Source organism: Helicoverpa armigera, chromosome 5 (assembly GCF_030705265.1).
Source record: "Helicoverpa armigera isolate CAAS_96S chromosome 5, ASM3070526v1, whole genome shotgun sequence".
NCBI lineage: Eukaryota > Metazoa > Arthropoda > Insecta > Lepidoptera > Noctuidae > Helicoverpa > Helicoverpa armigera.
This window is the reverse complement of record NC_087124.1, coordinates 3,144,208-3,169,071: the sequence shown is the minus strand read 5'-3', so window position 1 is coordinate 3,169,071 and position 24,864 is coordinate 3,144,208. Positions and strand designations below refer to the sequence as shown.

The 24,864-nt window shown below is 36.4% G+C and overlaps 3 protein-coding genes and 1 non-coding gene across 4 annotated transcripts; 3 read left to right on the top strand and 1 right to left on the bottom strand.

Moving 5' to 3' along the window:
* Window positions 1–1,304: 1,304 nt before the first annotated feature.
* LOC110369830 (mediator of RNA polymerase II transcription subunit 15-like) lies at window positions 1,305–3,294 on the top strand. The gene is made up of 8 exons (XM_064034630.1): window positions 1,305–1,344; window positions 1,572–1,586; window positions 1,846–1,931; window positions 2,005–2,047; window positions 2,157–2,177; window positions 2,527–2,565; window positions 2,640–2,678; window positions 3,237–3,294. Exons 1-8 carry the CDS (start codon window positions 1,324–1,326, stop codon window positions 3,282–3,284), a joined length of 312 nt encoding a protein of 103 aa, XP_063890700.1. The 5' UTR covers window positions 1,305–1,323; the 3' UTR covers window positions 3,285–3,294.
* Window positions 3,295–3,589: 295 nt separating this feature from the next.
* On the top strand, window positions 3,590–8,726 carry LOC110384586 (uncharacterized). The gene is made up of 8 exons (XM_064034977.1): window positions 3,590–3,612; window positions 4,563–4,634; window positions 5,395–5,410; window positions 5,521–5,558; window positions 5,652–5,673; window positions 5,841–6,029; window positions 7,733–7,834; window positions 8,665–8,726. The coding sequence occupies exons 1-8, from the start codon at window positions 3,590–3,592 to the stop codon at window positions 8,692–8,694; spliced, it is 492 nt and encodes a 163-aa protein (XP_063891047.1). The 3' UTR covers window positions 8,695–8,726.
* Window positions 8,727–22,579: 13,853 nt separating this feature from the next.
* On the top strand, window positions 22,580–22,719 carry LOC126055125 (U4 spliceosomal RNA). The gene has a single exon (XR_007511250.1). It is a non-coding gene; the product is annotated as a U4 spliceosomal RNA (small nuclear RNA).
* A 938-nt stretch (window positions 22,720–23,657) lies between these two features.
* LOC135116957 (uncharacterized) lies at window positions 23,658–24,563 on the bottom strand. The gene has a single exon (XM_064034976.1). It carries the CDS (start codon window positions 24,561–24,563, stop codon window positions 23,658–23,660), a length of 906 nt encoding a protein of 301 aa, XP_063891046.1.
* Between the last annotated feature and the right edge of the window lie 301 nt (window positions 24,564–24,864).

Genomic DNA, 24,864 nt, shown 5'->3' with positions numbered 1-24,864 from the left:
CTCTCCTGGCTGTCATTTAACATTTTGGACAGTCGTTTCGGGTAGTCAGAAGCCAATAAGTCTGACACTAGTCTTATCAAAGGGTATTGGGTTGCTGGGTAACTGGGTTGAGAAGTCAGATAGGCATGCAGTCGCTCCTTGTAAAACTCTAGTACTCAGCTGAATCCGGCAAGACTGGAAGCCGACCCCAACATAGTGGGAAAAGGCTCGGGACATGATGATTTATTCTTATTAATCAAAATCAAACAAATTACATATGTAAGTTAATGAAAAAGTCGTGATGGCGTTGCTTAAAAACGTCTTGTGTCTTTTGTCCCTCCAAACTTGATACAAGGTGACGAGTTTCACAATTAGGCAAAGATTTTATTGGAATACGCGCCTTTTCCCAGTAGATAATGCATTCGCGAATAGTAAAATTTACGTTTTCATTCACAATTAAATCAATTTCCCGAATAGCACTAAGTACATAGTATACAACAAAGTCGCTTTTTCTGTCCCCGTGTCCCGTTGTAAGCATACCTAATTCTTCAAAACTACGCAACCGATTTTCATGCGGTTTTCTCTAATAGATAGAGTGATTAAAGAGGAAGGTTTACATGTATAATAACAAACATTCAATAGCGGAGAAATACTGTTATTCCGTGCGAAGCCGGAGCGGGTCGCTAGTTGTACAACGAAACTGCCAGAACTTGTCCATTAGACGGAAGTTTTGAGCCCATCATTTGATGCTTTAGGTCCCCTAATTGAAAATATACCCTTTTTATAACTGCGTAAGTCTAGTGACATGTTGGCTGTTTGAAAACAATGATTCTATCACTAAATAACAAAAAATCACAAGCACATCGACGCGTTAGATCGCGTTAGTCTTAGAGAGCAAGTATGACATACATACAAATGTAAGTCGGCACGGGTTACCGTGGTCCTACCATCATAAAATTTTATTTATAATAGTTTTGGACCAAAAGGAAAAAAACAGGAGGGTATGCGTTAAAAAAAATGATTTTGATTTTTTTGGGACACCCTAAAGTACATCTTATATTTTTTTATTTCTTTACTGTTAAATACTAGTCGCTTTAGCGTGTCCCGTGGCAGCTCCTGCCTGTACCGGGGTAAATTGCCTATGTTACTCGGGAAGAATACAACTATCCAACAAGGAAATATTTTTTCTAATCGGTTCAGTAGTTTCTACTAACAAAAAAATGTTGCCTCTTTATTATATTAGATAGTATATACCTACCATATAAAAATGTATCTCCGTAAAATTCAAACTTCTAAATAATGGCATGTGTAAAATGCAGGATTACGAAACCCACCACTACCACTATGAAACCACAGCAAAAACTTGTAAGTACCCGTCAAACTAAGTTAAGCAATAAATCAAAAACAATACCTTCCCCAAATTGTAGGATTTCACCACAACAGTATTAAAACCTAAAAGTACCTATTACCTCATGATGAATCGAAATACATATTGTCCCAAATAATTGAAAATTAATATGAAAAGCTATGTGTGATATTGAAGGGTGTATTGTTCCGACGATTAATAAAATATAATTATTTTTTTCTTCTAGGATCCAACTTTAGCGGTGAGTTACACAATTATATATAAAGCTACCTAAATATTTCTATACACAATTGCATGGTCTATTTTCCAACTAATATAGGTAATGTATTGTGTACTATATAGTAATAATTTGAACTGCGATGATTAAGTAACACTAATTCTACTTAAAATTATCATGCAAATCGAGATAGAATAGTTACGTTACTTAAATAGTTGAACGGTGTACGGTTTTGATTGTCCTGAATAAATGTTTTATCTATCTATCTATCTACGGTTTTCAGGTTTTACCGACAGCCAACCTTTTAAGAGAATACCATAAGCTTGAACAAGAAATAGAGCGAAGAAAAAAGGTTTTACAGAACTACAGGTACTGCGTAGTTTCACTTTAAACACACAATTTTTTTTACGAAACATGTCCATTCAATTATGATATTTTATAGGCAAAATAACCTTCAGTCATCTAACAACGAAGTACAACAACCAGTAAGTTACTTTCCAATTGTTTAATTTTTTAGGCAAAGATTAAAACAATGATTGCCTATCAATAAACTAGTGTCTAATTAATAAATAAAGGGGTTGGATAATTTTTCAGGAACAGCCTTCAAATAATCAGGTAAATCACTATAGTATTAAGTAATTTTAATAATCATAATATACATTATTGCCATTTTAACTGAATTGTCGAAAATATAAATTATCCTTTTTGAAACAGTACGATGCCAGTTGGCAAAAATATATGAGCTTCTTTATTTCAGTAATATGTAGTTAGAAATACTGACTTTATAATATACTTTCTTATACTTTACGCCTCAAGTAATCCCAATAGCGTCTTCATCATGTGTAGTCAATAGTAGGCAACTTTTGAAACGAAAAGCTTTTCGACAAGAATTATATGAATAAATGCAGATCTTATGCATAAAAAATATTTTGTAACAAACCTTTATTGATATTTTCTTACCTAGTACAAAGTGCAACGACCACCACCTCCTATAAAAATGCCGGTAAGTCCATGTTTTTTGTATAGCCGAGTAAAGCAGTAAGTTTACATTTTAGTTACTTATTTATTTATTTTCAGACCTTAGAGTTTCCTCAGCCATATCAGTCAGATTCAGAGGTAAGGTTCATATAATAATTTTATTACCCTATCGGTTCTGCGGGATTGTTCGAAAAAGTTACCGCATCACTGGTACATAAAGGGCTTAAGAAAGAACATGATGGATTTTAGTCAGTAAGAGTCTGACACTCCCTCTCGCTGCTAACCCAGGTAAGGTTATAATATGCTTAGGTCATTTGATGATTTCCCACAAATAAATGAGTAGTAATTACAATATTTTGAAACAATTTCTCTAAGGTTAACCTAAATTCAAATTAAATAAAATAAATTATCTCTAAGGTCTACCATTAATGCTAATTTATATCCAACTAGCTTCCGCCCGCGGCTTCGCCCGCGTCAAGTTCGGTTATATCGCGTTTCCAAGAGAACACTTCAAAGGTCCGCAATAAAAACTATCCTATGTTCTTTCTCAAGGTCAACTCTATCTCTGTACCAAATTTTATTAAAATCAGTTCAATGGTTTAGCCGTGAAAGCGTAACAGACAGACAGACAGAGTTACTTTCGCATTTATAATATTAGTAGGGATAAGGAATAACCCTATCTTTTTTTAATTACAGCTGGCTAAATTATATCAACCGGCTCCAAAAACAGGAGTAAGGAAATAGTTTTTCTAAGTACATAATATTTTAATAGCTTAAGTACTCTGGTAGTTTCAAGAGTTATGAACGGTCTTGATTGTTTTATTTGTTTATGATTCTTTATTTTACCAGAGCCAAACCTGATGTGATCAATCAAATTAGAAAATTCATCATAGAAATAGTTTAAAATTATATTTTTTTTCTTTTCAGGCAACGTATGAGGTAAAAACTGCTGTAATACGAGTCGAGTGTCTTTATTGATAATCAAAATATCGTATTATATAAAAATTCTTCGTCAATAACTTTTTAAATATTTTATGTACAGGGACAGTATGAATATCGTTCTGGTAAAGAGGTGAGTTAACTAACCGAAAAATAAAAACGACGTACATAATAGGTACTTACTGCATCTGTGCGTGTCTGCACAAATGCTTCAACACTAAGGCTGGAAACAGTGCTCGCGCGCTGACCGGTCGACGTAGCTATATCTGTGTAAGTCTATGAACGCGCACACAGCTACGCTGACGATACGCGCGTGATTTTGTAGATTCGGTCGGGACGTACGGTCAGCACTGACCATCGGCCGAGCACTGTTTCCAGCCTAAAATATGTTCTGCGCAAGTAGCTTATCTTGCTATGGAGAAGAGCCGCCATGGCCGACAATCTAAACGCCATTATTATTTTTTTATTTACTGCCTTCATTCATATTCTATTTAAATATAGCTAAATACTATAGCCTCAATATATCGCTCAACCATCAATAAGTACAGAAAAAAAAATTAATTTGGTATTTTTGATTTGGTTCAAAGATGGAACAATTTGCTCCCTATAATCCTTTGCTTTATTTTTATGTAAACAGCCGACTGTCGTAAAATGGGAGCCTTCGAAACAATTACTTAAGGTAAGTATGAAAAAAATTCAACAAAATACTAGCTTTACTTATAAAATACCACTAAAATAGTGTATTTTTTATATTTTAGTCAGTTCGTACGGCTCTTCGAATGGACAATTCGGTAAGAATTTGAATCAATAATGAAAATCATGTTTTATCCATCATTTGATTACTTTTTAAACAAATGATTGTATTTTTTACATATTTTAGAAGGACAGTGCTGAGAATTTGTAAGTCGAATCAGTATTACAAATTATTTTTTTTATAGAAAGTTAGGACTTATTTATTATTAAATACATAACGACCTCATTTCTAGTAACCAGCCGGTCGTTATTTTTAAAATTTCAATATATATCCGTCCTGATTAAATAATTTCAACTTTTCCGTTGTTTTAAACATCGAATATTTTCCAGCAAAAACTATATTGACTTATTAAGACCTCGTGGCATCATCAGCTACGTCAGAAGAAGGAATTCATATGAGGAGTAGGTACTATCTATTATTATACGCCTGAAATGTATATAAATAATATTTAAAAAATACACGTAAAGATAGCTGTGTACAAAACTTAGTTTTATTTCTACCTAATCTGAATCAGTTTAATCTAATTCTCTCTTCATGTTTTGGGAGAAGCTGACCCCACCATAGTTTGGGAAAAAGGCTCGGAGGATGATGATGTTTTAGGAGTAGCAACGATTCCAAATTACAGCGTGTTCACAGCGTTTTTCCGACTACCGAGACTATAACTTTCAGTACAATATTAATATCAAATGTATGAACTCTCTGAGACTTGGATCGAAAATTCGCAAGTCATACAGTGAATCATAACGCCTTGTGATTCCTTCAACAAATTGTTGTATCGTTCCACCTATTGATTCCTTAAATATGTATATGTTTATGCAAATTCAAAAGCAATTGGTTAGTTACTAATAATAGTAGATTATTTCAGAAAAAAAGATACATCATTATACATCTCATCTCATCAATATAGTCTAGTGCTGGATGAAGTTGAGTATACAATTAGTGTACAATTTATGAGGGTCGCATTCCGTGAATAGGGCTAGCCTCAGAAAAACATGCATGGTTCTAAAATGTTGCCGCAGTTGCCAATTTTTTTACACCTTCAGACATATCATATTTTATTATATAATATTTTGCATACTCAACTCCTTCCATCGCCCGGTCTATTGTACAATATTTTTATTATTTCATGTTTTAACTTAGCCCTTATTATTTTTTTGACAGACCAGATACAAGTGAGGTAATTGTAGAAGTTCATATTATTTGAATTATTAAAATTATTTGATTAAACCTTCATAACAAGTTTTGATAATTCACAAGATTAACTGCTCCATATTTATATTTCTGCAGGAATTTTGGCCTCGGGCAAAAAAACATAGTAAAAGAAGGTAAATAATTTTTTTAGTGGTTAAATAGAAAAAGATTAAGAGTGGCCATTAACACCACTCAACCCACCTTTATAACGCTCATTTTTTTTTCAGAAATCGAAAACGAAAAAAAGAAGTAAGTCTTTCTATTTCAAACACACCTTAGGAATGTTCCTGTGTATCGTTTAATAAATCTACTTTTTGAAAGTCTAGCATAAATTTTAAAACATTTTTTAATAACTCCGATTGAAATTTAAGAAGATTTCCTGATAATTTGAAATGTCTCTACACATATTTTAACAGGGCACTCTCCAGTATGCATACGTTGACTTAGAACGTCTTGAAGATGTTATCAAAAAATTTCGACGTCAAAGAGAGCCGCCAAAGAAAACCCTACATGATGAACCTGATCTCAGTTCGAGTGTTGAGGTTTCTCGACCTTCCGTGTCAGCCACACCAGCTCCCAAGATGATGTGGTTCTACAGTACTGCGGTAACCTACTTTTATATAATCTGGTCATTTTCCACTCTGCAATTCTATAAAAATTCATCATCATCATCATCAGCCTATCGCAGTCCACTGCTGGACATAGGCCTCTCCAAGTGCACGCCACTGAGATCGACTTTCGGCTCCTCGCATCCAGCTCCTGCCAGCCGTCTTGCGCAAGTCATCACTCCACCGTGCCTGAGGACGTCCTATAAAAATTAGATCAGCTTAAACATAAAGAATTAAGTCATCTGCTTGGATTTATATTTCATCTATGTCGAGGTCAGCTTCTAGTCTAATGGTTGTAGCGGACTACCAGTGTTTTACATGGAACGACTGTCTACGTGACTTCCTCAACCCAGTTACCTGGGAAACTCAATACCCCTCGGAAAGTCTGGCGGAATTGAATTCTAGGGAGGCCCCGTACACTTATCCAAACCGAAGTCATGAAACGAAACTAATTGGGTTGTGGAACTATTATAATTATAATGCTATAATGAAAAATATCTTGCTATAAAATAAAATTATAAATTTTAAAAAACCCCCGACCCAAAAAAAGTACGCAATAATTATGACAAAAGGTTAAAAACGCTAAACCCTATAAAAAGCAAAAAATAACTTTTAACACTACGTAAACTAAATTTTGTCGTGTCGGGGGACCGCTCTAATTCATTACTTTAGATACGTGTTTTTTTTTAAACGAATGTTGTAATTAGGTAGGTATCATTTGATTTATGTAAGTATTTATGAAGGTAAAAAGCGGTCCCCCGACACGTCAAAATTTAGTTTACGTAGTGTTAAAAGTTATTTTTTGCTTTTTATAGGGTTTAGCGTTTTTAACCTTTTGTCATAATTATTGCGTACTTTTTTTGGGTCGGGGGTTTTTTAAAATTTATAATTTTATTTTATTTCATGCTTTTTAAAGGAGCTCCTTAATTTTTCCTTTTTTCATTTAATTTATTTTATCTTAAGATGGGGTCGCTATATGCGATCTCGGCCAAAGGAAGCTGTTTGACAATCCTCATGACAAACTGGCTCTGGGAGAATTGCACAGATTGAGAAACAATAAAGACCTTTGGACATTCTAGATTTTCAGCAAAAATATAAATCGGTTTATCCGTTTCATTCCGGCATTTCAGGGTTTCATTCGCCACATCCCATTTCCAGCATCAGGTTCTCGTCAATCAGAAACATGAAGAGAACTCGTCAAGACAAATTCAACGAGCCCAAACTCGATGGGTTTCCTAAAAGGCAGTTCAGGGTTACGTCTCCTACCTTCGTGCCCTAACAGCAGACCAGCTCAGTGGTTCCAAAAGACATCAGTGTTTCAAATTTCAGATCCCACATATACTTGCAAGTAAACTGAGCGTGTAACATTCCTATCACATCTAGCAAACGAGCTGATGACCTTGAAGACCTGAACCGATTTCCACCAAACATAGCTAAGAACACTCCCGATTGACATACCTTTTAAACAAAAAAAACCGCATTACAATCGGATCATCCGTTTGGGAGCTACGATGCCACATACACACACACACACACACACACACACACACACACACACACACACACACACACACACACAGACACGTCAATCTTATAACACCCCGTCGTTTTTGCGTCGGGGGTTAAAAATACAGGTGTTGAAAAAGGATCACACCTTCCTTTCTCTAAAGTCGGTTAAAACATTTTCATTCTACTTGCAGGACGCTTACAACCACATCAAGATAGATGCAGACGCGCCAGAGCTCACGGACCTTCTGCCCGAAGTAAAGGAAGAAGAGGACCAAAAGTTGTGGTTCTATCAGGTGATTTATTTCATTATTTTAAGGCGATATGAAACATCTATCACAGTTCAAAATTATATTATGAAGGCGATCATGAGTATGTGTATGTGTTTGTTAGGTACTTCTTCATGCTTAAACGAGTTGTAAGAAACATAGCAATAACTAAACTTGTATATATGGTATATATATATATATTAAATTCATTTATTCAAGTGACCATGACTCATTTTGTTAGTAACAATTTTACTTAATTACTATGTTAGTAAATTCCAAAACAAAGCATCCTAACCTAAGATGACTGCCTGTATCAAATCACCACTGCAGGTCTATCACCGAAGTAAAAAGTCTGCAGCAGTGATTCATATACAGGCAGTCGAGTCTACTCGCTATACAGCGCAGTAAGGTGTTGGGGCTGTCCCGCACACGGCGCACCAGGGACGCGCATCTTTTCCTCATTGTTGCGTAGAAGCAGTCAATGCGAGCTTCAGCAAACATCCCTGATGCGCTGCAGAAGCGAGGCAGCCCCATTAAGACCCGGAACGCGTTATTATATTGTACTCGAATGGCGCTGTACGATTTCTGAGTAAATGATGCCCACAGGCTGCACGTGTAAAAAGAGGTACAATAAGCACGGAATAAAGTTTGCTTGACAGCTACGTTGCAACGCGCAAACCTGCGAGCAATCATGTTAGCTCGAACCGAAATATATATTTGGGTATATGCAAGTCTTTATCCGATTGAGAAAAGTGGTTCCCTCGGCAGGCAGATGAAATTGCGGACCGAAGCTAGTACACAATATGAAAATAGATAGTAAACGTCTATTCTGCTACACGTCTATTTTCCTTTTTCAGGGTGACCATTATTCATCGAAGGAGGATTAGTACGTATTAAATAACTTCGCAAAAGACAAATACATTTTGTTTGATTTTACTTATTCGCACTTTAAGAATTTCTCTCAAGAACACTTTGTTGCGTTTAAAAATTGGCAGTCGAAAGCCATCAGGCAAGTATAGTGTCAGCATCGTTACTCACTTTTCCTTCAACCCTTCTTAACTCATGCAAAAATACTCGTCAAGAATTTGCGCACCCCATTTACGAGATGCCTATAAACCGTGAAGGTCCACCAAAGGGTTCTTTCGTTTTGTTTCGTCAAAGTTCGTCGAAGGCATGAAATAACACCTAGGGGAATAACGGGAGCGTCTCGGAACTTCGCTCATACACTATTCATAGGCGAACCTGGTCGCGCTCTATTTTGGAGCGCCCCGGTACCAAAATGGTGTAATAACCGTTTTATATTTTGTTGCTGCTAATTTGGGTGGGTTATGAATATTTTGGCGTGTTTATAAGAATTTTATCCTCACTAAAGAGTATGTATCCAGTGTTTTTTTTTTGCGTATGAAGTAATGGGAAGGTTTGTAAAAGTCATGAAGTCAGTTAAAGATGTGCATATTTGAACAGAATAGCGATGAACATGTTTTGAGCAAATGCATTTTGTCGCATTTATCTGTAAAGTTTGATATCATGTATACAAAAACAGGAGAACATTATTTTTTGCAATTAACAATTTAGGTTAAAAATGAAACCTTAATTTTTCAACGAAATCTGTCCAACAATTTAGTAGCTCTTCAAGCTTAATGACGAGAAAGACGATTTCATTTGCATATCTAATGAAAAATAATCATTAAAGTGTTTTAATTAAGCTTTCGTGTTAAACTTTAATTTATAAAGATAAGAACCAAAACAGTTCTTGATTGGTTCGGGTTGGGATGAAAATTTTGAATATAATTCACCTAATTTTACGGTTCATAATTTTTAAGAGATTGAACTTTTAAAGCTTTGTACAATTTTTAGCTTTAATATTATGATTTTGATGATTTTGATATCAATAGACATTAAAAACATGTTTTGAGATAATATTTCTTTTTGACAATCCATATATTTGTAATATAGGTATGTATAGATACTGCTGCTATTTGAACATCCGTGGCAGTTGTTAATTGACAGAAGCCAGAAAGTCTGACAAACAGTGGTACCAAAAGGGTATTGGATTGCCCGAGTAACTGGGTTGACCAAGTCAGACAGGCAGTCGCTCTTTGTAGAACTCTGGTCCTCAGCTATTGGTTATACTAGTAACCGACTCCAACATAATTGGGAAAAGGCTAGGCAGATGATGTACATAAAGGTAGGTACTTAAGTAACTTCTACTCCTTCAAGTTTTTTACTATCCTTTAACATAAAAATTATGATCGATTCGAATAATGCAGCAATGACCCAGCATTACGGCTAGCTATTTCCTGAAATGACTGGCAAATTGTCGCCATTATTAATTAATATGAATCGACCTACATACTTTTTTTTTTTTTACTGCACAAAGCAAAATATATTTAATTTACACTAAATATATACAACATACAATTAACTTATTACCTAATATATACACTTACTATAAATAAAAATATTTAAAAAATTGCATCAAAAAACTCCTCATCGCTGCCCACCGGGAGTGTACCCAAGAGGCTGGCAGCATTGCAACGTTGGATGGCAATGCTTACTTTTTGGCCAAAATAAAAACCAGCCCTTGGGTCACCTGAAGTGTCAGCAAATCGCTTAGCGATATCCTTATATAGGAGATGAGCACTTGGACCCCACGGCCCGAGGGTTTCAACCCCAAACGGCTCAAAGGTATAGTTACCCACCAGGGTACTATATTTGCGCCGTTTGAGGTCCTCTGCAGCCGCAGCAGCGGAACCAGCACATCGCGCCGACCTAGGAAGGTGAGATGGTGCAAGAGTATCGACGCAGGTCGCGTCCCATACTAAAGACCTACCCATCTTCCACGGGAACAACGACATACCGTCTGGTCTCTTGCCATCGTCGCGTGCCAGACCATTGGGTTCTAATATGGCTGGAACGCCGACGGCAACAAGAGCGCGACGGATTATGTCATTGATATTCGCATGCCGTGCAAAACGGCCGGCGCTGCGGCTACATGACAAGCCGTGGTGTCCAAGGCTGCTGACAGCTTCACCACATGGGCAGCGGTGAGGAGAGCAGCACGGAGCACCCAAACGCAAGCAAACAGCAAGCCGGAAAGTGGTGTCGTCAAACAAGGTGCCTATGTTTGACGACGGAAGTGCCAGAAGCCATAAACCCGACTCCCATTCGCCCACAGCCAGAAGGCGCGCTCGCTCTGCAGAAGAAATTGACATATTAATCAGATTATTCCGTGTAGCTCTGCAGAGCGGCTCATCCCACTGTCTCTGAGAGGATGGGTTGACGGGTAGATCAATATTCGGGCAGGTGATTTTCCAAGCCTCTACAGCCTCAGCCAGGCATGGTACCTCGCAATTGACCAGTGTGGAAGGGAGAATTTTCCTGGTCAATTTCTCAGTACCACGGACGGAGGATATAAAGGCCGGTAAACTTATACTAGAAATTTTGCGGACGCCAAGCCCTCCCATGCGAATGGGAAGAGTAGCCTGAAGCCAGGCTCGGTCGTCTAGGGCCACATTTAAAATTGATGATAATGTGTGTCTGATAATTTTGTCAAGTTGTTCCAAAAGGTTTGTGTGCTTCCATAGAGTGGAAGCGCGCAAATAGTATGTTAATTTTGGGCCAAAACAACAATATCTAATGATTGTAATGGCTGAGTGCATGTTAATTTTGAGCAGCCTTTCCGAAATATGATTGAAATTTTGTATTTTGTCCTGAATAAAATTCGAAAATGAATTTTCATATATTGGGGAACCAAGGAGACAAAGAGAGTCCTTATCAATTAATTTAATATCCGGGGCTATTGCATTGAATTTTGAAAGTGTATCTTGTCTGTCAGTATTGTCCGGTACAAAAAGTTCGCATTTGGAGTAATTTAAATTTAGACCTATTTCTTGAAATTTGTTTTGGAGAAAAGAAAAATCACCAAGTACTGTATCTACTTTGCCCCCCAAGGTTCCGTCATCAAGGTACCAAACGTTAAATTCCGAATTTAGCTGCCGAATTATTGGGTTTATGGCTAAACTGAAAATCACAGGCCCGAGTGGGTCACCCTGCTGACAGCCAACAGAAGATTCCAGAAGGTTGTCCTGATATAGTAATTTAGATGGATGTCTGTAGCATTGCCAAATAAATACCAACTATTTAGATATCAACACAAACTATAGGTACAATTGTACCTAACTAAAATAGATTTAAAACTAATCGCTAAAATACAACAACAAATAAATCTCAATAAAAACTTTTTCTAATCCCAAAGCAAATTAGAGAATGAATGTGAATAAAATAAAACTTTTAAGGTTCGAAAATACCCTGACAAGTTCGACCGTACTCATTTTTGGGTTTCGTTTGAAACTCTGCGAACTAATACCACGAAAACAGCTTCTAAGAAATTAATTCCACCCCGGGTTTCGGTACCTACAAGTTTCCAATAATAAATAATTTCCAAGTTGGCTCTTCTTGAAAGTAATAACTCTTCAGAGTCTTGTTGATCAAAAGAAATAATCGTAATAAAAGTATCTTATAACTTCACATCAAGAAATGATATTATGCCTACTGTTCATATTTATAAAGAAGATTTTGGGTAAGGAAAATGTTTTGATATAATATTTATAATATATTTTCTGAACCATTGATACTAATATCATAAAATTTTATGAAAGCCATAGTCTTTTGGTCTTGGTGGTCGCAATCGTGATTGTAGTGCATGAGAGTTCTGGTTTCGATATCTGGGTTTTGTCTCAAATCTCTGTGTTGTTGGTTTTATAAACTTTTACAAAGTAGCACGGAGTGGACACTGTCAATATATACCCTCTCAGGACATCTAATACTACTGAGTAGCAGTCTTTGTTACAATTCCACATCAGAGAGAAAACTCCGACTTTAATGGAAATGTTAGGAAGCACTCTTTAAAGAAGTCTATATAACAAATCAGTACCTACTAGATTAAACATGTACATATATGTCGTACTTACTTTTACCCGTATATAAAATAAACACAAAGTATTATACCTAATCCAAACCTTATAATTTAAAACAATATTTTCCAGCTTTCAATTCAAACGGAAAGTTGACTCAAGCCATCGAGCGCGGCTCCGATTGCTCAAGTCGCATCGGAGCCACTAATCCTGAATATACAGTATTACTTTATATCCTCAATTCCGGTATCGTATCCCCAGAGTAAGCAAAACATCCTTCTAAATAAATCTCGGCGATATTATTATTAAATTCATCCTCCCTTTAAGGATAACGAATTTGTATTTATTATGTTGGCAACATCATCTACATTTATTACTGTAACGCTGAAGAGGTTATTTTTTTGTTTGCTTGAATGAGCTAATCTCAGGAAAAGCAAAATTATTTCAGTGTTAAATAGCCCATTTAATGAGGAAGGCTATAGGCAAAGTACTTAGTTCTCAAGGGACGTAGGTTAAACCACTAGTGAAAGCTTGTCTTAGTAATTTGATACCAAATTCAGATATTGTCATTTTTATTACACTTCTAGTGGTCCTTTGAAGAACGTAATGTTTGAAGTATTCTCAACTTGAAAGGCGTAAGTATACAATATTTCCCAGTCATAAAAAGTCAATATCGCGATCTCAAAAGGCAGTGAAGTAGGTCACATACTGCGTTTGTACGATGTTCACGTATATTTCGTTAAACGTCCCGATCAGGGCTATAAACACTTTAGCGGTATGCCCAAGACCCAAATGTTCGCTAAAATATTCAGACCTTTATTCAGGCGGGCTGCCCTGAGAGTACAAAGTGAAACCGGTATTTACGGAACGTTTATGTAAACCCCAATACTACTGACGAAACGATTAAATAAAAAAGTAATACGTAGGGACGTACCTACCGATTTTAGACAAGTACTCGATCTATCTTACCTTTTATGTACTTACCACTAAAACCTGTATTATTATTTGAAAAATAAAAGAAAGTGAAAATTTTACTAATTAACCAGAAAATGTCCCAACGACACACCACAGACAATAAATGAAACCACACGAAACTAATCACAATGAAACGTCTAACTAAACGGACCACGTTTTGAATAAAGCTTCAATTTCCTGGCCACTAGGATCCGGCTCGATGCACTTAGAGTTCAAACGAATACCGCTTTAGTACATAAGTACCAGTGAGGTTTACGATAGATGCACCGTTTGTCAGAAGCACGTCTCGACCGATATCCGAAGTAGAAACGGTCTGCTCCGCTCGGACCTCAAAGGCTCAAAGTTAGTTGAATCCGTGAGAATTTACGCTACGAAATGGACGGAAATCGAAACTATTTGGGCTACCTTAGTTTTCATTCTGATACCTTCAAAAGCATTTCGTGCGAAATTGAAATTTTATAAACAGAAAAGGGTTAGTAATCCAAAATCGTTTCGTAGAATTAAGTTAAGCTTTTGATGAAGTTGTGTTGTAAATATTAGGATCTAATTTTAAAACTACTTAATAATCCGGTACCGTTTTCGATGAGACCGTAAACAATAATTTAGTTATGAAAGTTTCCTATCATTATTCGGGTCAGAGTGAGCCCATACATCAGTAACTGTCACCGTATGAACGGGAGGTGATCGCCTTGGGGCATCCCTCATCTGACCGTTCAATTAAAACTTTCTAACTATCCGTAGGAAATTAATAAAAGTTTTTTGCAATATCGAAGGGTCGGACTCATGCTGTATCATTGATTAAGGAAGTTTCGATAGGATTTCGTTTAGACGCGGTTAAAGTAATAGATACTTCTGTTGATTAATTTCGAACTTGTTTTGAAATGTTTGCTGTTTGACTTTTACCTTATGATTGATATTTACTAGTAGGTGTTGTTGGTGGTATGACCACGTAAAGATTAGTGTGCCAGATTATGCGGGTATCCATTAATGGCCGTATATCTAGGGGGCGGCCAAAAACTAGATAGAGTGACTGATGGAATGCCAAGTATTTGGTCAGGACGTCGTGGAAATCATGATAAAGAAAGATTATCTCAACTCCATATGGGATAAATAGCAGGAAAAGAAAAATAAAGTGTTCAATTTAACCTTAATGAGCTGTCAGTATTGCTGAATAAAATCACATTAATTCTTTAGGAATGAAAGCAAATATTTTCGTAAACAGACTTAAGAAAATAACGTAATATAAATCAAGACATTAACAGACGTACACCATTAATCAAACTAAGCTCTTAAGTATATTGCGCAGTGAAAATTACCCTGATCCCCCTAAATACGATTTACCATTGGAGGTGTTGAATATTTTTCGAAAAGGATAATTTTAATGTAGTAGTACCCCACAGCAATCTTGGTACAAATTACCTAGAAGCTAATGTAGGGTGACGATGCTTTTTCGAAGATTAGGACACAGTTTAAATATATTCTCTTGTTAACAGTTGTAAAAGCTACGTATTAACGTTCGTAACAATGCCGCTCACACACGTATGTGCTCGATGCACGACACTCAGTACTGACAGCACTGGTAGTGATAGCAAAAGCTCGTCGATGCACATGCGTGTGTGAGTGACATATTTCACGAACGTTAGTAGGTACTTTCACAACTGTACACCATTATTCTGTGATTAAGATAAAAAAATGGTTAACATTTTTGTGACGTTACATGATCGATTACAAGCTTAGCTATTAGCGTTCGCTTTTTTCACGCGGAAGACTTTGATATATTCTTCAACGCGAAAGGGGGAGTTGTTTACCTATCAGATGCTTACTTTACTCGATATTAAGGATAAGGTGTAACGTGAAAATATTGATTTATTGACAGCTCAATCAAGTGTGATAGCTGAGAAATATCACGCTTTACGTTGTTGTAAAAAAGTTTAACCTAAATATTTTATCACACTTACAATTTGAGTTTAAAATGACCCTGCTATCAGGATCCATATCTGCAAGCGATTACTCTTGGGAACTGCACTGCCGTTGCAGTTTCATGGTGATTGATAGGACGCAATGCAGCCTGGCGAAACAATAACGCATCGCATATTTTATACCCACTCTATCTTCATAATATTTTATTACTTTAATTCTGTCATCATTCTTATTTTATTTATTAAAAGGCTTTCGGTTCGTGTATTAATAAATGTATACAGGCAGGATTAATGGAGCTTCAGCAAAAAATTTACAAAATAACTACCGGCCAAATATGGAATCGCCGCTTAATTTTAAGCACTGCTCAAACGTCATTCTGTCTCACATACATTCTACAGAAATAGTTTTAAGAACAACTTAAGTAAATGTTTAAGTATTTTGTGATAAGATGACTGAAAAAATACCATTATGTCATATTTAAGTATTTAAGTACTCGTACGAGTCATATTTACGTACGTTTGAACAACTAGAGGGCCAAATCGAGGTATTATCCTGAAAATCGCAGTGTAGTTTCCTTCTGATTGATAGGACGCAGTGCGGGCTGACGGTGGAAACTCTAATGTACGCGGCCATATTTTATACCTTCCACGTACAAATCCGACGTTCTAACCCGCCGCGAATAGATTGCCTTATCAGTTTTACTGGGGCGTAAAAGTAGGGTTATACCATGATTATACCAGGTTATAAGTACGCATATAGTAGGTATAGACTTTAGGGCTATATTAAAAGTTATACTTTTTAACCGTCGGAAACTGTCACCAGCGAAAAATTTTGGCGTAATTTTACAGAACTTAAAAAATGATAATTAAATTAAATATTTCAATACCCAACGATGAATCCAAAGCCAATAAGGATAAGCGGAGTTTTAAAATTAAATTAACTTTTTGAATTGTCCTAAAAATTCAGATAATCATGGTCCCCACAAAATGAGCGTACAAATTGCAATTTGTGTAAAGAGCAAAAAAAATAAATTGCATAGATTAACTTGCTCAGACATATTACTCCTTTGTGGAGCTAGTTTCTTTTCGTCTAAATTATTTTTCTACGCAAACAAATGTCCCTTCGCAAAGGATTTAGCAAAGATTTTATTTCAAGTTATTTTGTTTTCTGCAATCAACCGCAAAATATATATTAGAATAAAGTATTTCACTGAGATTTTTATATGAGTAATTTGTATTTTCTCTTTCATCGTCATATGCCAGTCTTGCCACAAAAAGTTAATACAAATTCATGGCATTATTTTTGGATCAAAGTTACAGAGGTATTATGTATAAGCAATTTTTTTGCAAAGTAGGTAATAATTACAGTCGTAATCAAATGCTTTCATCAATGTCTAGTTGGATATTGAACCGACCTTGTACCCAAATATATACCTAATCATATTTTTTATTTCCTTAATTTAACATGCCTATTACATTAAAAATACTAATATTTTTTTTCATATAATACCTTTAACCGGCGGTATAATAAAGTAAGGAGGCGGCTCCATCGCCCTGCAGTGATCAATCAAACACTACATATAGTATTTAACGCATTAGGCCGATTTGTACCACAGCTGTAATTATGATAATCACCCACACAATTATGTTACGTTAGGGTTGAATGAATTAACACCTAATGGAGATATAGTGTGTATTCATTACCCGTAATTAATGTTTTAGAAGTACTTAGGTGGGTAACGTCATGAATAAAATGTTTCACAGACTATTTCTGAATTATTTGATATCTATCTTATTTAAATATTATTGGCCGACACGGGATATGCAATTAAAATGTAAAAAAATGCGTGTGCAATTAACCTAAACTTCCCTTAAGGCTCGTGATATCTATTGAAAGGGACGGGGAGATGAATTCATTTTATATGTTAGTATATTTTAGATTTTTGATGATTCTTTGCTTTTATATTTTTTGACATATTAGATAAAAAGTTATGTTTAAAACCAACACGATCTCATACATCAAAACTAAAATTCATCACATAAAACAACACACAAGAATTTATGACCATCAAATGTTCAAATGGGCCGGCATTATCCCATAAAATTTTATCATGCTCCAACGAATGACCGTTCGTTATCGTCCAAAATAATCTTTGGCCCTAATATCCGCCATTTTGGGGCAAAACATTGGGCCAATAAAAGGTTGAGAGTCAATAAAAAGGCCACGCCATCTACCGTTAGTTAAGACTTTGTTTATGGTCCGAGTCAACGACCTATCAGTAATGGCTTACATTTATTGGTAGAATTATGTTTTTTTTACTCCTATTCTTATTGTACACGTTAAAATGAAAAAGGAGAAGTGAGTAGGTACCACCTGTCATAAACTAAAAAAAAAACTTATTTAGGTGTTGAAATGGCCAAGAAGCAAACATGTTGATGAAAAACACCAGAAACACAGTTCAATGAGTGCTAGGCTTTTTTGTCTGATTCAAAATGGAACAAAAAAAGGACTTTACAGACTTTGAATTAATAAAAAGCTTAAATAATTTAATCCCAGCTCACATTTTAAATGAAACCCGACTATCGTGGGCTTAAAATCATTTAAAACTACAATGAGAGCTGTTAGAACATTATCTTTGAGCCTAAACACTAAGCTAAGGGCAAATGAGGTAGGTTGAATTTTAATTATCTCATTATCGTCATACGAGTTGTTTCTGTCTCGCCTACAAATAACAAAGCAAGATTAGCTTGGACAAAACGTGCACAATTTTAGCCCTATCTAAACCACTAATGAAGTAGATAGAAGCAGATGTTTTATTTTATATTTTTATAGCATTTTTTTGTGGACACACATTACGTTGGACTTCCTGATAAAAGCTGCGATTCTGTAAAACAAATGCATTTTAGACATAGAGAACAAAATTACTATAGCGCTAATATGTCATATCGCAAAAGCTCCTAAGAAATTAGCGCGTCATAATATAGAATGCGGGTGTTCGGGGGACGAAGAACGTTACTAGTTCTATATTGATATTGTAAGACACGGGGGATTCCCACTTTTTATCCGAGTGCGAGATGTAGTCATTGGTGAAATCTGCTAAAAATATAACATTAATGCCTTTGTAGTCATACAAAGTATTACCAAAATACTGCAAAAGCAATAGGCACAGCATCTGTTAAAATGTTCAGCGTCTATTGGCAAAGTTATTCCATACAGCGATATTCGCTGCTACCAATATTCATAGGGAATCAATTTGTAAATTCGTATGCGCTCCACCATATTCGTGTCTGCTGTGAGAATAGGTTAGGCGGGTCACACACTACCATGGAATAAGTTGTGCACGTGTGTGTTTAAGGTAAACCTTCTTGTTAAAAACGATCTTTTTTTCTTTCTTTTATTTGTTTTTTTCGAAAGGCTCGCGTTTGACCACTATCTCACCAAAAATATTCTGTATAGTGTTAGATACCCCAATCGTCGAGATAGGTTATGAGCTACTTTTTTTCGACTGCAAAAATATGTTCTCACGCTATGCGGGTGAAACTGTTGGTTGGAGGTAGAATGTTTATATAGCGTTCGCCTAAACGTGGCGTGCGGTTATGTGTGATCCGTCTTTAGCTCTAAGCTGTTGAACATTTATCGCAAGTCATTACCATTACACACCTACACAAGATAACTTTGTACCTTGCGAACTTTTACTAAGTTATCTGCTCAAATTGATACTTGTTGAAATGTTTCTCATAAATATTGTATTCGCAATATTAAACTAAACCTCTGTTTCGTACTATTTGCTATGTAACTGGATATACCGGGAACCTAGTTCACAACGAGGAAGACAATACCACCCTGGTCAGAGCTTTCTCAGTAAAATAACTATAGCTTATCTTCGTCTTCAGATTACCTTGTTCTTGGTAAACTCCATCTCAATCAATTCAGGCGCTTTAGTGCAAACTCAAAATAAATAAACTCACTTTTGCAATAATATAAGAAATAGGTACTTGATCATTGACTGAATCAACTGAAAATGCCTTAGTAAAGTCTTTCTAATGAATGTCATCATCTATAAAAGAAAGTCTTGTTAGTTACTCCACCTATAGATAACTCAAGAACGGCTGAACCGATTTAGCTGAAAATTGGCAGGGAGGTAGTTTAGACCCAGGAGAAGGACATGGGATAGATTTTTGTCACCATCCGGCTACGGGAAGCAGTTATCTCGGGACGCGGGTGAAACTGCGGGCGGAAAGCTAGTTTAGGTTAAATCTAAAAGCAAACTCAAATTAACCAGGTGAAGATAACCATCAGTATCACTAAACGAACATCATCGTACATAAGTACACTTATGTTAGTCGGTAGCAATCCGCTAGAATGTATGACAGATCCACTTCGGAGCTCACGTGAGGCATTCGCTAGCCGATACTAGTAGGCGAGCCCTGACTGTTGGCGAATGGCTGAATGACTTACTATGACAGCTCTTTCTTAGTTAAAGTGGGACATTTTAGAAGATATAGTTTACTATTAAAATTATGTGTGTCTTTATCTATACTTCTATACTAATATTATAAAGAGGAAAACGTTGTTTGTTTGTTTGGTTGGTTGTAATGGATAAACTCAAAAACTACTGGACCGATTTGAAATGTTCTTTCACCATTAAAAAGCTATATTATCTGCGAGTAACATAGGCTATATTTTATCCCGGTGCAGGCAGCAGCTCCCACGGGACGCGGGTGAAACCGCGGGCCGAAAGCTAGTTTAGGTTAAATCTAAAAGTAAAGTCAAATTAACCAGGTAAAGATCAACCACCAGTATCATTAACCAAACATCATCGTACATAAGTACGCTTTAGCTGGTAGCAATCCGCTAGAATGTATGACAGGTCCACTCGGGAGCTCACGTGAGGCATTCGCTAGCCGATAGGTACTAGTAGGCCAGGCTTCACTGTAGACGAATGGCGAATGACTTACTATGCCAGCTCTTTCTTAGTTAATGTAGGACATTTTAGAAGATAGTTTATTATTAACATTATGTGTGTCTTTATGAGAAAAAAAGTTGTTCTCAAACGTGAATATTTTGGAACCCTTGAAAAAAACTTAAGTTAATCTTTAATTTTCCGTATTTATAAATGCAATAGTAACTTTCGATGTCCGATCGGCCTTCACGCCAAAACTATTGAACTAATTCAAATGGGTATTACGAAAGTCTACATTTTATTACAAGTTTTAATCATATATCCGATTAATAAACAAAGTAGACTTTACAAAACACCCCCTAATTTCATGTCTCCCATTGCCACCACAAAGTCAATCCCCCAAAAGGGATCTAATTCTAACCCGCTAACACTGTAGCCTAACATTCTGCAAGTCGGGGACGACTCTACAAACTTCATGCATAACATTATTGGGGAATGAGGGCAGGAGTACACGTGCGTGAATCGGAAATCCGTTTTATAAAATGTTTTACACCTTACACACTGTATCGTGTGCATGTGGACTTATAATTTGGATTTTACAGAAGGCCCAGAAATCTTTTTTATTTTTATTTAACTAGCTACCATGTAAAATATGCCTATAACGCTTACAAATAAAAATTACTTAAAATATGGATTTTTTAAAGATCTTTCAAATTCTGTAACTCAATAATAACCCTTTAAAGTTTACCTCATTATAATTGCTTGCTTAATGTACACAGTTCCGACTATATTCATCACCCTGTAAGGAGGCAGCAAATAATGATTATTTAACTCAATCAGTTTTCAGTTAATGCGTCCACATAACAAGAATGTAGATAATTAGGTATAATAAAATGTTTAGTAGTAGTAAATAGTCCATACCATATTCAATAGGTACAGAAACATGTTTAAAACTTTTTTCAATATTTCCTTTCCATTATATTTTTCTAAATAAAGCTACCTCACATAACCTGTCTAGTGGCTCACGTTTACTTTAATGTGTCCATCGCGTGACGCGTTACCCCTTCCGTATGTCAAGTTTATTTTTGTTTAGCGCCCTTTCAATTGGGGCTGACAATGAAAACGTTGCCGGTTTCTACCCCTTATTTATTAAACGTCTGTGCGACACTCGTCATTCATTGTTATTATAATTTTCTGCTTTTCATAAAACAGTTTATATGTCCCGACTGTTATTTGAATATCTACGACAGTTATCATGGGGAGTCAGAAGCCAGAAAGTCTGAAAACCAGTCTTACCGAGGGGTAACAGGTATCAGAAGGTCAGATATGTAGTTGGTCCTTGTAAACTACTGGGTCTTAGATGCATACAGAAAAGCTGGAAACCGACCCCAATATAGTTGGGAAAAGACTAGGCAAATGATATTCAAGGGGTTCAAACCCGCAATCAGAGATAACAATGTAATAAATCCATTTCTAAATCATTACACTCATTGAATCCTTTCCTCCAATTATTCAGCATAATTTGACCATCACTTATTCTAGACCAGTAGCAAACAGGAAAAAATATTCGCACTTGAGTTTGTAGCGATATATTTTGCTAGTCCTGAACGTAACAAACCGCTGTTTAGCACGAGACGAGACCGAAGGCGATACATCATCAGAATTGGCTGCAGTGACCATGCGTAGGAGTTTTAGAAAGACAAGTAGGTACTCTGTTGTACTCGACCGCTCTGAAAATAGCTTTAACATTTCGCATTTTAAAAAACAACGCAAGTACAGTAAAAAATATATTTTTTTGAAAAAAAATTAAGTCTATAAATTTAAGAATAAAACTAAATAATCCGTTCGTTATAACAAAAGCCGTTAATAATATAACTTTTGGACTTTCCATTATTGTGCAAATTGCGCGTTAGCGGCGCCACTGCGGATTTTAAAGGAACCAAAATTTGGTGCAGCGTTGTCTTTTTCATAACTAGATGGCGTTGGCGTCGAAATAGATCGCGCTATGGTTTCGTTACAACGATTTGGTTGGGTGCGAGGGTCGAAATTGTTTAAGTTAACTTTGCGCAGAGGCAATATCGTAACCAATGAGGTTAATCCGAGGTGCGATTATTGCTAGTTGAAAACTTTACCAATACCCCGCCGTGTGGACGTGAAATACCGTCCGCGATGGCAATTTTTGAATGGCCTTTATAGGCCTAAGAATACCCTAAAACTAAGAGTATCAAACAGAGCAGCGCCGCAAGTGGCTACGCGGCTCAAATTGTAACTATTCCGATCATCAGGCACAGCAGGTCCTGCTTACTTCGAAAGCAACATGTTTCATAATATTAATCGAACTTTTTGGCCCGTAAAAGTCCTAAGAATGTCAGAAACAATGGTCGCCCTTAGTTCAACAGCTAGGAAACACGGGCAGCGGCTGAGATTTATTGCTACACGTACCCACGTGTGCCGAATACAGGCCCTTGATACTTGTATCATACAGAATAATCCTGTTTTTGTATTGTACAAATAAATCAAAGAAGAAAAGTTTGGATAAAGACGTTATCCGTGCTAATACTATAAAGAGGAAAGATTTTATATGTTTTTTGTACACTAAGAGTAAACAGTCGGGATACAGTTCATCCGATGTATGGCAATTTTTTTAAAGAAAATTTTGATTCCAATCAAAATTTTCAGTCGGTCGGATAACGGCTGAATACCTGATCTTGTAATGTGCGTACTATTATTCATCATACTAATTTATGAGTCCAAACAAACTATCGTCCGACTAAAATTATGTAGTATGCAGAAATGATTTTAAAAATGCGAAGCTACGCTATCTCCGGATGGTTTCCACGAGACATGGATGAAACCGCGAGTAACAGCTGTTTCAAAAATAAATCAAGAAGAAAAATAGGTCTTTATAAAGACATTATCTAAAATGAAGCCTAAAATCATTAAGGAAAAGCGTACAAAACATTTATTTATTTATTTATTTATTTATTTATTTACACAACTTTACATCTACCCTTACAGGACTTGCCTAATGCGGCAGATGGGTTCTTATTAACTTATTCTAAACTAAACTAAAAAACACATACATAACAAATCAATACAATACAAACACATACATCATAAATCAACATATACAAACTTAACTCGATTCGTAGCTTACCACCCTATAAGTGACTACAGTGAAGTCATTCAGCGAGCACGTAAATAAATCCAGCCGGTTGGCTATGGCATTAAGCGTGCGAACGGCGCGCGTCAGCGGCGCTCGCTGCAGCAGGTTGGTGCGCGCGCGCGGCACCTCCAGCAGCGGCGGCAGCAGCCGTCGCCCCACGTATTCATCCGGTACACACAACCGAATTTCACCCAAGATATCAGGATTACATATTTTACCACGTAACACCTTAAATAGATATGAGGCCAGTGCCACTTCTCGCCTCGTCTCCAGTTTACAATATCCTACCATGCCTAACACAAAAAGTGTCGGGTATAGTAACGGATAACCTGGGTACACCCGATAAAGCTTTAAGTAGAGAAATCTTGCGAACTTATTTTGGATTCTCTCTAACATGAATTTGTACTTAGCCTCACTAGGTCCCCAAACGGCTGCACAGTATTCTAAGTGACTTCTAACCAGAGCATCATAAAGAACTTGTAAAGCCTTCATGTTGTTGAAATCATGCGCTTGTCGTAAAATAAAACCTAAATTTCTATATGCCCTGCTACATATGGTCACTACATGCTTCCTAAAATTTAGATCAGTTGAGAAACAAACTCCCAGGTCTCTAACTTCCTCGACTCTTTTTAACGGCTCCCCCTCCATTTCATACCGATGATGTCGTGGGTTTCGGGCACGAGTGAATGACATCACTGAACACTTGGAGACATTGAAGTAAAGTTTATTTTCCTTGCTCCATTTGGTTACTTTATCTATATTCTCCTGGAGCACTTCGTGATCAGTGACGTCCCTCACCACGCAGGACAGTTTCAGATCATCAGCAAAAAGCAGACAACATGAATCCTGCACCGCCGCCGGCAAATCATCGATCATCACTATGAAGAGTAGGGTAACATAAATCTTTTAAATGAAGCGTGCTCTCCACGTACAATCTTTGACCTTAATTAAAGGACGATGTGGTTTTACAAAAGAAAAAAAATAAGGGTTACACTCCCCGAGATAACTAGCTAGCTTCTGTAATTAATTAGATTTACGTGTCCCAACTTCCTTTTTTATTTCTATTGTTAGAAAATATCTCTTGTACTTTCTGTGAATGTAGAAAATTAGTAAATGTTAAAGGGAAGAGAACATTATTGTATGAAGTCTGACAGTAAAAAATGCAATTAATACGGAA

Bases quoted from the DNA above. Each gene is read 5' to 3' on its own strand.
- LOC110384586 (XM_064034977.1), top strand. From the start codon at position 3,590: ATGAATATCGTTCTGGTAAAGAG. The intron at 5,674-5,840 runs GTAAGTCTTTCT...ATATTTTAACAG, and splicing joins ATCGAAAACGAAAAAAAGAA to GGCACTCTCCAGTATGCATA. The intron at 7,835-8,664 runs GTGATTTATTTC...TTCCTTTTTCAG, and splicing joins AAAAGTTGTGGTTCTATCAG to GGTGACCATTATTCATCGAA.
- LOC110369830 (XM_064034630.1), top strand. From the start codon at position 1,324: ATGAAACCACAGCAAAAACTT. The intron at 2,048-2,156 runs GTAAGTTACTTT...ATAATTTTTCAG, and splicing joins ACAACGAAGTACAACAACCA to GAACAGCCTTCAAATAATCA. The intron at 2,679-3,236 runs GTAAGGTTCATA...TTTTAATTACAG, and splicing joins CATATCAGTCAGATTCAGAG to CTGGCTAAATTATATCAACC.
- LOC135116957 (XM_064034976.1), bottom strand. From the start codon at position 24,563: ATGATCGATGATTTGCCGGCGGCGGTGCAGGATTCATGTTGTCTGCTT.